General features: G+C 42.0%; 1 protein-coding gene and 2 long non-coding RNA genes across 6 annotated transcripts; 1 reads left to right on the top strand and 2 right to left on the bottom strand.

Moving 5' to 3' along the window:
• Positions 1-461: 461 nt before the first annotated feature.
• Positions 462-3,437, bottom strand: LOC107219965 (arginine--tRNA ligase, cytoplasmic). 2 transcript variants are annotated; one of them, XM_015658344.2, is made up of 8 exons: positions 3,275-3,437; positions 3,033-3,170; positions 2,694-2,922; positions 2,173-2,597; positions 1,905-2,046; positions 1,541-1,803; positions 1,243-1,435; positions 462-1,134 (listed from the first exon to the last, which is right to left on the bottom strand). In XM_015658344.2, the coding sequence occupies exons 1-8, from the start codon at positions 3,320-3,322 to the stop codon at positions 560-562; spliced, it is 2,013 nt and encodes a 670-aa protein (XP_015513830.1). In that variant the 5' UTR covers positions 3,323-3,437; the 3' UTR covers positions 462-559. The 2 variants fall into 2 exon arrangements, with proteins under 2 accessions (XP_015513830.1, XP_046599332.1); XM_046743376.1 differs by lacking the exon at positions 3,033-3,170.
• Positions 3,438-4,324: 887 nt separating this feature from the next.
• LOC107219946 lies at positions 4,325-6,628 on the top strand. 3 transcript variants are annotated; one of them, XR_006904835.1, is made up of 4 exons: positions 4,325-4,553; positions 4,770-5,007; positions 5,114-5,268; positions 6,574-6,628. It is a non-coding gene; the product is annotated as an uncharacterized LOC107219946 (long non-coding RNA). The 3 variants fall into 3 exon arrangements; XR_006904834.1 differs by having other exon boundaries at positions 4,325-4,464; XR_006904836.1 differs by having other exon boundaries at positions 4,325-4,464; positions 5,122-5,268.
• Positions 5,067-6,244, bottom strand: LOC124294943. Its single transcript, XR_006904837.1, has 3 exons — positions 5,993-6,244; positions 5,240-5,246; positions 5,067-5,091 (listed from the first exon to the last, which is right to left on the bottom strand). It is a non-coding gene; the product is annotated as an uncharacterized LOC124294943 (long non-coding RNA).
• Positions 6,629-11,879: the final 5,251 nt, after the last annotated feature.

Raw genomic sequence — 11,879 nt, forward strand, 5'->3', positions numbered from 1 at the left:
TGAGTGTACCGAATGCATTCAGGAAGTATACTTGGGTTGCGGGATTCTAACTACTTCTCAAATGAGAACCTCAATTGTCGGAATCAGGTAACCCTTGTATACCTATATTACATACCTTCAAAGCTTTTTTTTTTTGTGACTCAGCTGTCTAAGAGTTCGAATATCACCGTGATGAAAAATGTATTGAGAATTTGGTAATCTTTACTTTACCAGGCGATATTGAAACTGTTTCGCAATCAATCCATCCATATTTTTATATTCCTTTTTACCGCCAAGTTTACCTTGTATGATCTGATTATGACGATATAGATAAACCTTTGAAATCTTGAAAACGACGGCTATAAAAGTTACACCACTTAACGATCTCCTTCTATCAGTCTTACTTTAGATTGATGAAGAATTTCTCTCACCAACTTATCAACGCAGTAATGGATTTGTAGTAGTAATACACCAAATAAATATTTAAAATTCAGATATTCAAGTTCTTTATTGTTAGTTGCACATTAGCTCAACTATTGGTTATATTTATAACTCTTGCAAATAACTTAATGTAGTTTCGTTACATTTTTGAAACTGGCTTTAAACCAAGCAAAAGAAAAATTTGTTCCATGATGATGGCAGTCGCTTCTGTTAACAGCAGTCGATCGATGTTGACTTTCACAATTTCACCAAACTGATTTTTTTCAACGCACCAACAGTTGTCATAAAATTCTGTAAATGCAGTCGAAATTTCGTAGCATAATTCGCATAATTGATGAAGGCACAGATCTTTCGTAATCTTCAGCAAAACGTCCGGAAATTTGAGTAAGACTTTCGCTAGCTTCCATTCCTTCTCGTGTGATAATGACACTGAAGTGGTTGCAGCTGCTGCTCGCAGTTGTTCTCGAGTAACATTCGCGTTTCTAGCGATCGATCGTATTCTTGTTAAAGCATAAAGGAGGTACACGGCTGTATTTCCCTTGTCTTCCAACATTTTATCAAACGAAAAGACGTATTCGTGATTTCGATTATGTGAAAGATCCGCATACTTGATGCAACCATAGGCTATAGACTCTTGCGCAACGAGCAACTCTTCTTCAGTCAGTACCTTATCACGTTCTTTTTCCTTCAGTTTGTCTAAAGCCCGTTTTAGACCTGTAATTACACAAAACGGTTTTGAATACAATAGCTTCAGAATATGCAGGTTAATTTACTCAAACAAGTATTACTTGTAAATCCTAGCCAATATAGTTAAGTTATTACCTTCATCTAATAACTCTGTGAGTTTAACAGTATCGCCGGACCTTGTTTTGAATTTTTTCTTATCCTCTCCAAGCACAACGCCAAAACCGACATGATCCATTCTATGTTTGTTAGTCAGGATTTCAGCCCGCCTTGCACACTTTTCGATTATTTGAAAATGGACGGCTTGGCCAGCGTCAGTCACATATATCAACTGGAGGTGTTCAAATATTAAATAGAATAAGTATTATCGTACTCACTACATAGAAAGCATATATACATTAAAATTGCTTGGCACAAATTCAAGAAAATACAATACCCAATCAGCTTTTTCCTCTTCAATGCGTTGCTTTATAGCAGCCATATCTGATGTATCATAAGTAAATCCTCCATCAGATTTCACTATTGTTAATGGGATACCATTGCCTGGTTCATTACCCCACATAATTTTTCTGCCATCGTCTTCATCGAGATATCCTTGAGCTTCTAACTCCTTGACTATCTTTTCCATTCGGGACTGATAAAAGGATTCACCTCTTTCAATCAGTTTTATATCCAACCGATCATAAACCTGCTGAATTTCTGTCGAGAATAAGACACATGTATTTAATAATAGAATGTTGGGAGAATTTCAAATGTTGACGTAAAAAGAAAATGTATGGGGAAAAATATGAAAAGATAACCTTTTCTCGATACATCACAAATCATCTCCCAAGCTTTAGTGACCTCAGGGTGAAATGACTGGAGTTTTACAACGCACTCATACGCTCGTTTTTTAAATTCTGAATCCTTGTCAAATCTTTCTTTCGATTCTTTATAGAATTCCTGATGAGAACAATTCAAAGTAATGTCATAATTATGGCATCAACTCCACAAAATTTCAATTACACTTTTATAATAGTTTGAAATTTAGAATCATGCAATAGAATAAAATTCTTCTAGATAATTTACCTGAAGATCTGAAATTGGTGGGGATACAGTCAAGTAATCGGGGAATCTGTCTTGCAAATGTGCTACAAGCATTCCAAACTGTGTTCCCCAGTCGCCAATGTGATTCAATCTAAGTACATCATGACCCAAGTATTCTAGTAGCCTGCTGATACTGTCGCCAATAATGGTCGATCGCAGATGTCCAACATGCATTTCCTTGGCAATATTTGGGCTTGAAAAATCAACAACAACTCTCTGTCTCTTTGTACAAGGTGGTGGGACATGCCCCGTTGTCACTAAAGTTGCCAGGGTAGAAATGGCAAAATCACGTTTTAAGAAAATGTTTATAAATCCAACTCCTGCAACTTCGAGCTTTTCCACTAGTGGACTTTGCTTTACACTAGAGACTATGTTATTGGCGATGTCCCGTGGAGAAGCCTTGACTCCTGCAAAATGATGTCACAACAGAGTACCGGAGCAATGAATTCCAGATGGTATTAGGTTGAAAGGACAAACTTATATATACGATCCTTTTTAAATACCTTGCGCTCTAAGCAGTTTTGCAAGAGGTAAAGCACTGTTGCATTGATAGTCTCCGAATTTAGGGTCATTACCACCCAAAGCTATAATTACTGGGGGATCCACTAGATTAGGATAAGCGTTGCCAATGGCTTTTTCAAACAGGTTGTACAGGGTTTCAATAATACTCAACATAGCAGTAGGATTCTGGCATGAACTTCCAGATGCAATGGATTTTTCACTTTCGACAGCCTAGAAACAATAAAAACAAAGTAAGTTTGTAACGTACATTTAAATATTCTGATTGGCGAAAATGAAATGTAAAATCGGAAAGAGGTTAAGTTAGGTTAGATTGAACAAACCCGTTTCAGAATGGCAAGACGATGTTTCAACTTGACGTTTTCCGTCTGTAACTTCTCCAATTCCTCATTATCAATATTCGAATTAGAGAAACCTTGTAATAATTTAATCTCTTCTTTTAATTTGACAATTTCCAGTTCCTTAGAAGCAAATCATACAGATCATTATAGAAATATAAAACTACCATCGAAATTCAGTACAATTTGACAATATTTAATTACGACAAGTCGAGGATTTATATTACCGCAGCTGCAGCTCTCTGCTGAAATGGTTCCAAATTCGATCCAGGCATTTCAAATGTTTATAATGCAATAAACAAAACGTGTTCGAACATGTGCCGTGCTTGATACAGGATTGAGTCAATGCACGGACGTAGGTATATTTCCTCCATTATACCAGAGAGCCGCAGAGAGCCTCCGCAGTTCGCATGAAAATGGTTGGAATTAAGGCACTGTTTCAATGAAGCAACGGACAAAATGCAGCTATCTCATTGAGTATTATACGCAGAAAGAAAAGATTATACGTTTACACTTTACCATTGTTGCGTATAATAGTTAGATTTTTGAAGTCGTATCCAACCACAGTCACCCAGATTACTTACACGGGGTTACTCAAATCCCAGCCAAATTGGAACGTTATTATTACTGTATATAACATCACGTTATGCACAGTCAGGACTTGAAAAAGGTTCCGAGACAGCATTTAACAAATCAGAAATACATTCTTATCTCAGTTTTAGCAAAAAATGATGGAGCATACGGGAGAAATTCTTGATGCAATAAAAGTAAAATGATATGCACTACATTCAGAGGGTCTCTGAGACCTCAACGTATTTTCAATCATTCTTTATTTTATTTGCACAAACAACCCTTATCCAAGCACGCTGACTTCAAATTTGTAGGTGAAAGATGGTCTTGAGGTCAATTGGACCTCACGTCAGTGATCTGGCTTAATCACGCTCTCGCATTTCTTTCTGTCTTTCGCAAGTATTATTTGGCATTGTTTGGCATACTGTTAATGTACAATACGTTGACTGAAGAACATAAAGACGGATACCCCTAGGTAAATTTTTATGACCAGTTTTCGGCGGGCAAGTGGGCCCAGGTGGGCCTCGAAGCGTAGGAAGGTTCTGCTCTATCGACTACCAAACGAGCTTGCACCGACATTCGTAGCAGCTGGAGTAGTGTCGGTATCAAAGCTTGAGATTGAGTCGCGTAACCGCGTCCACCGCTAGCCACCCTCAACTACCACCGAGCACCACTAGCCGCCGTCGACCACCCCCGACCATCTCCGACCACCTTCGTCCTCCTCGACCACCTCGTCGCCGTGCTCTTCCTCCATCAGCCCCTCGTCGACCACGTTGTCATCGTCCACCTCGACCTCCTCCGATCGCTGCCAAATACCGCCAAACACCTACGTTGGGTGACTCAAAAGGTGATTGTCGTCGATTTTCTTTTTTTAATGGGAAGTGATAGAACAAAGCTTCATAAGACTTCGAGTGTATTTTAACACACATTTGAAAGGTACGAGCAAATATTGTTATCATCCAACTGTCGTAAAACGGCAGCATCATTAGCTAACCCGTTAACTGAAGAATACATCTTTAGTCAACGGCTGACCATCGAGATAACTAAAATCATTATACATCATACATCATGATACATTATACATTATGCATCGTACATAGTATTAAAGTGACGTCACACAAAATTTTTTTTTTCTTGACGTCATCGATCTAGAATCAGCTAGCCGAATTCCTCAGTCTGGAAACAACCGCGCAGTAGAGCGGACGGATGAGAATCGCGCTCTGCAGATTTCGAGTACCGAGTTTTCAACCTCCTGGATTCTGTGCTTCGGGTCCGCGACCTGGTGTAACTCGACTTCCAGGACAAGCGCTCAGTAGTTACTACGCTCCAGGTCGGCTACCTGGTGAAACTCGACTTCCAGGACAAGCGCTCAGTAGTTCCTACGCTCCAGGTCCGCTACCTGGTGAAACTCGACTTCCAGGACAAGCGTTCCGTAGTTCTGGCTGTCCAGGTCCTTGACCTGGTGACTTTTGACCTTCAGGACTAATTTTCCGTAGTTTTCCAGTTTTTCGTGGCGCTCCATGGTTCCTGCGCTCCAGGCCCGCTACCTGGTGAAACCCGACTTCCAGGACAAGCGCTCCGTAGTTCTGGCTGTCCAGGTTCTCGACCTGGTGATTTTTGACCTTCCGGCTTAATTTTCAAGTTTACAAGTGTGATTATTGAAAACGTCATGTTTTGTACTATCAAACCAATATGCATGCTTCAGATAAGATTTTGAATAGGAAAAAAAACCGAACGACCAGGATCAACAAATTGCGTTTGTTGAGTGGTTGGCATTGTATACATAGGAATACGTGACAATGAAGTCGTTCGGGTAGAACTGAAATTCCCGTGCGCAGCGCCAAATTTAACTCGAAACCGCCTGCAGCCTTATTTGCCCCCCCCCCCCCCCCCGGCGCTACCGAGTGATCTGTTCACTAATGGGATTTTTTCAATCAGGATCGATCAATGTTTGATAATTTGTATCACACATGCTCATCAGCAGTCATTTCATTCAATATTTTTCGATATAGCTGCATACATATAATAATAATAATGGAATAATAATGACTTTTCCCCATATTAGTGTTGCGGTTTGAAGGACTACTCATGAATTCACTCCCATCCAAAATTCTCCAACACCGCTATCGAAGTTTCACTTCAAAAAATCCATTCTTCAAGTTGCATATGATTTTGATTTACCAAAATATTGAATTTCCAGCTCTCATTTTTTCCGCCCCTAGAAAATGCCGCTCTGGGCCCGGGCCTCTCGGGCCTATAGATAAATTCGGCGTTGGCCGTGCGTAGTGTTTCAAAACTGTCAGCACTTAGCTGATTGTTCTGTGGTATTTTTTAACGAAATTTATTGTCATAAAATCACAATAAGTTATACTTACATGCGTGTTTAAACGTGATTCGTAACATTATGTGGAAAAAATCTTACAGGCAGATTCGGTTTGCGTCACATGCACAAAGACAGTGTTCATTCTGTAGACTCTAAAGCAAATACCAGAATTTTCTGCCGAGTCATCGTGCCCCAGTCTCCCTGACGAACATGTTATCTGGTAAAACACTGACGACGAGTAAACGAGCAGACGAGCACAAAAACCAATTACACTAGGCATCCGACTCGGAGCGGGCTTTAGCGAGCAAGTGTTTTGAAACTAGTTATTCTGATATGATCGAGGTAGATGAGGAGGGGACAAGGTGGGGCGGAAAGGACGAGGATTTGTGCACGATGAGTGCAACATTTTTTTAATATTTAATGACAATGTTGATTTTAATTTATCTGAAATTTTTTAAACTTGTCATGTTGACAATAAATTATTTCAATTCATTTTTCGCGCAAGCACAAATTCAGTAGCTATAAATGCGCTAGTGAAATTATTAATACTGTCAATCACTTAATTAATTATATGAATCCTTACGTAACTTTTTTGATGTGTTCTTATACTGAAAACATTTATTGCTATTCCAGGTACAACCCGAGGTGGTTATCGGTGGTTGTTCGAGGTGGTTGGCGATTGTTGGAGGTGGTCGGAGGTGGACGAGGAGGAGGACGAACTGAACTGAGTCTCAAAGCCCTGTTGACATAAAAGCAGCTATTCGACAGAAATTATAGTTTATAGTTTACACAGCCCATTGCATGATATTTCATTACAAATACATATGTTTCAATGTATTTAGGAATAATTTATCAAATATACAGAGGTCATGTGCAAATAATAAATGAATTGATTCGACCGCAGTTTGATGTATTCATTAGAGCTTTAACAATAAATTTAAGCTTTGTTGCTTCTTTTATTTTATTATGGATAATAAAAAACATTTCCGACTATTCGTGCTGTGGAAGCATGGGGATTAAACCAAATGTAGCAAAAGATTAGAAACAGTGTATGTAGAGTACGGGTATTTTTCTAATAATGCAAATAGAATAGAATACCACGCCTTGCGAATTAGCTTTCCAGACAGAGATGAATGATGAATTTTAAGGACTGCATTATCATTGTTGAATACTCTATGCCTCACGGGAAAAGAAAATCTGTAACGATAAAATTACGCACCGGATCATCGTCGACTTTAACTTTTGAAATGTCCTACCATTTTCGAACACCTCCTACCTCCCCCTGCCACCTCCCCCCATCGATGGCCACTTTCGACCATCCCCTATCACCTTCTGCCAGCGCCGACCACCTCCTACCATTTCCGAACACCTCCAACCATCCTATTTACCTATATTACTAGATTAGCTATGATATGAAAAGAGAAGAATTATTCATTTCGAAATGGGATTCTATTCGACGCGCGCTCGATGTATTCCATAACATTAGTATTCATAATCATTCCAACAACTTTTCATTTGCTCTCTCGATCTTGAATTTTCATAGGCATAGAATCGAAACGTTGTTTTAGCTGGTCGCAAGTGAAGTACCTGCGTTGGGTAGAGGAGCAGAATTGTTTTTCGAAAAGTATTCGGATGGAAAAAAATTCAGAGTAACTGTAATACATCACGGATGCGCTAATTTTGAACGAGATGAAATGGATGCTTCGTATATGAGACGGTATTTAACGCTGCGTAGTGGTTTAAAGACCTAGAAAGGTGATAGGGAGAGAAAGAACGACGCTTCTTAACACTTCGAGTGTATTTCAACAGACATTTGAAAGATACGAGCGAAATTTTTCATCATCCACGTGTCGCAGAACGGCAGCGTTATTAGCCGACCCGTTCACTGAAGAATATATCTTCAGTCAACGGCTGACCATCGAAGGGCCTGGCCGCTTGAGTCTGGAATCGGCAGGAGAGATGAAGTGTGTATTTCTTGTATGAAACGTGAAAACTAAAAGCATTATACATCATATCATATCATCATACATCATACATCATACATCGTACATCATACATCGTACATCATACATCATCATACATAGTATTAGAGTTTAATACCAAAGTTTGGATGTCGGATGTTCAGAAAGTGACGTCACCAATTCAAAATCAGCTAGCCGAATTCCTCAGTCGGGAAACAACCGCGCAGTAGAGCGGACGCATGAGAGTCGCGCTCCGCAAATTTCGAGTACCGGGTTCTCAACCTCACGGATCCCGCGTTTCGGGTCCGCTACGTATTTCGAGTACCGGGTTCTCAACCTCCCGGATCCCGCGCTTCGGGTCCGCTACGCGGTGAAACTCGACTTCCAGGATAAGCGCTCCGTGGTTCCTGGTTCACGTTTACAATAAATTATTTCAATTCGTTTTTCGCGCAACCCCAAATTCGGTAGCTGTCAGTCCGCTAATAAAATTTCTCGACTTCCAGGATAAGCGCTCCGTGGTTCCTGGTTCACGTTTACAATAAATTATTTCAATTCGTTTTTCGCGCAACCCCAAATTCGGTAGCTGTCAGTCCGCTAATAAAATTTCTCGACTTCCAGGATAAGCGCTCCGTGGTTCCTGGTTCACGTTTACAATAAATTATTTCAATTCGTTTTTCGCGCAACCCCAAATTCGGTAGCTGTCAGTCCGCTAATAAAATTTCTCGACTTCCAGGATAAGCGCTCCGTGGTTCCTGGTTCACGTTTACAATAAATTATTTCAATTCGTTTTTCGCGCAACCCCAAATTCGGTAGCTGTCAGTCCGCTAATAAAATTTCTCGACTTCCAGGATAAGCGCTCCGTGGTTCCTGGTTCACGTTTACAATAAATTATTTCAATTCGTTTTTCGCGCAACCCCAAATTCGGTAGCTGTCAGTCCGCTAATAAAATTTCTCGACTTCCAGGATAAGCGCTCCGTGGTTCCTGGTTCATGTTTACAATAAATTATTTCAATTCGTTTTTCGCGCAACCCCAAATTCGGTAGCTGTCAGTCCGCTAATAAAATTTCTCGACTTCCAGGATAAGCGCTCCGTGGTTCCTGGTTCATGTTTACAATAAATTATTTCAATTCGTTTTTCGCGCAACCCCAAATTCGGTAGCTGTCAGTCCGCTAATAAAATTTCTCGACTTCCAGGATAAGCGCTCCGTGGTTCCTGGTTCACGTTTACAATAAATTATTTCAATTCGTTTTTCGCGCAACCCCAAATTCGGTAGCTGTCAGTCCGCTAATAAAATTTCTCGACTTCCAGGATAAGCGCTCCGTGGTTCCTGGTTCATGTTTACAATAAATTATTTCAATTCGTTTTTCGCGCAACCCCAAATTCGGTAGCTGTCAGTCCGCTAATCAAATTTCTCGACTTCCAGGATAAGCGCTCCGTGGTTCCTGGTTCATGTTTACAATAAATTATTTCAATTCGTTTTTCGCGCAACCCCAAATTCGGTAGCTGTCAGTCTGCTAATCAAATTTCTCGACTTCCAGGATAAGCGCTCCGTGGTTCCTGGTTCATGTTTACAATAAATTATTTCAATTCGTTTTTCGCGCAACCCCAAATTCGGTAGCTGTCAGTCCGCTAATAAAATTTCTCGACTTCCAGGATAAGCGCTCCGTGGTTCCTGGTTCATGTTTACAATAAATTATTTCAATTCGTTTTTCGCGCAACCCCAAATTCGGTAGCTGTCAGTCCGCTAATAAAATTTCTCGACTTCCAGGATAAGCGCTCCGTGGTTCCTGGTTCATGTTTACAATAAATTATTTCAATTCGTTTTTCGCGCAACCCCAAATTCGGTAGCTGTCAGTCCGCTAATAAAATTTCTCGACTTCCAGGATAAGCGCTCCGTGGTTCCTGGTTCATGTTTACAATAAATTATTTCAATTCGTTTTTCGCGCAACCCCAAATTCGGTAGCTGTCAGTCCGCTAATAAAATTTCTCGACTTCCAGGATAAGCGCTCCGTGGTTCCTGGTTCATGTTTACAATAAATTATTTCAATTCGTTTTTCGCGCACGCCCAAATTCGGTAGCTGTCGGTACGCTAATAAAATTTCTATAACTTTACAATCTTCTCATAATCTTTTTGGTAAAATATGTCGATAAAAAAATTATATCAAACCTTACACATTATTTTTGATTTGTTCTCACCCTGAAAATATTTATTAGTATTCGAGGTATAACTCGAGGTGGTTGGCGGTTTTCGTTGGAGGTAGTTAGGGGTGGTTGCGGATAATCTCGGTGATTCAGGAGGAGGGGGACGAGGATTTGTGCTCGGTGAGTAAAATACTTTTATAATATTTCATGGCAATTGTAATTATATTTCATCTGAAATATTACAAACTTGTCACATTTACAATAAATTATTTCAATTCATCTTTCGTGCAAGCACATATTCAGTAGCTATGAATAATCTTATACAATTTATTATATTATTAATTAATCATTTAATCAATTACTCAATTATATTAATCCTTACACAATATTTTCGATGTGTTCTTATACTGAAAATATTTATTACTATTCAAGGTATAACCTGAGGTGGTTGAAGGTGGTCGGAGGTGGACGAGGAGGAGGACGAGGAGGACGAGGATTTGTGCTGGGTGAGTAAAACACTTTTATAATATTTCATGGCAATTGTAATTAAATTTCATCTGAAATATTACAAACTTGTCACGTTTACAATAAATTATTTCAATTCATTTTTCGTGCAAGCACATATTCAACAGCTATGAATAATCTTGTACAATTTATTATATTATTAATTAATTGAGTAATTACATTAATTCTTACACAATATTTTTGATGTGTTCCTATATTAAAAATATTTATTACTATTCCAGGTATTACCCGAGGTGGTCGGAGGTGAAGGGCGAGCTGGACGAGGAGGAGGACCAGGTGGACGAGGAGGAGGACGAGGTGGACGAGGAGGAGGCGGGGTGGGTCGTGGGAGAGGACCTCTCCTCTCCTCAGAGGAGGGGAAGGGGAGGGGAGAGGGAGGGGGAGGGGGAGGGGGAGGGGGAGGGGGAGGGGGAGGGGGGAGGGGGAGGGGGAGGGGAAGGGGAAGGGAAGGGAAGGGAAGAGGAGGGGGGAGGGGGGAGGGGAAGGGGAAGGGGAAGGGGGGAGGGGAGGGGGAGGGAAGGGGGGGGGAGGGGGAGGGCGGGCGGGGGGGGAGGGCGGGCGGGCGGGAGGGAGGGCGGGAGGGAGGGAGGGTGGGAGGGAGAGAGGGGGGCACGAATGTCGATGCGAGCGCGTTACAGTTAAAAGAGCAGTACACCCCCCCCCCCCCCCTCCCCCCCCCCCCCCCCCCCCCCCTCCCCCCCCCCCCCCCCCCCACCCCTCCCCCCCCCCCCCCCCCCCCCCCCCCCCCCCCCCCCCCCCCCCCCTCCCCCCCCCCCTCCCTCCCTCCCCTCCCGCCCTCCCTTCCTCCCTCCCGCCCTCCCTCCTCCCGCCCGACCTCCCCCCCCTCCCCGCCACCCTCCCCCTCCCCTCCCCCTCCCCTCCCCCTTCCCCTCCCCCTCCCCCTCCGCCTCCCCCTCCCCCTCCCCCTCCCCCTCCCCTTCCCTTCCCTTCCCCCTTCCCACCCACCTCTCCCCCTTCCCCGCCCCTCCCCCTCCCCTCCTCTGAGGAGAGGAGAGGTCCTCTCCCACGACCCACCCCGCCTCCTCCTCGTCCACCTCGTCCTCCTCCTCGTCCACCTGGTCCTCCTCCTCGTCCAGCTCGTCCTCCACCTCCGACCACCTCGGGTAATACCTGGAATAGTAATAAATATTTTTAATATAGGAACACATCAAAAATATTGTGTAAGAATTAATGTAATTACTCAATTAATTAATAATATAATAAATTGTACAAGATTATTCATAGCTGTTGAATATGTGCTTGCACGAAAAATGAATTGAAATAATTCATTGTAAACGTGACAAGTTTGTA

Source organism: Neodiprion lecontei, chromosome 6, assembly GCF_021901455.1.
Source record: "Neodiprion lecontei isolate iyNeoLeco1 chromosome 6, iyNeoLeco1.1, whole genome shotgun sequence".
In the NCBI taxonomy this organism is placed as follows: domain Eukaryota; kingdom Metazoa; phylum Arthropoda; class Insecta; order Hymenoptera; family Diprionidae; genus Neodiprion; species Neodiprion lecontei.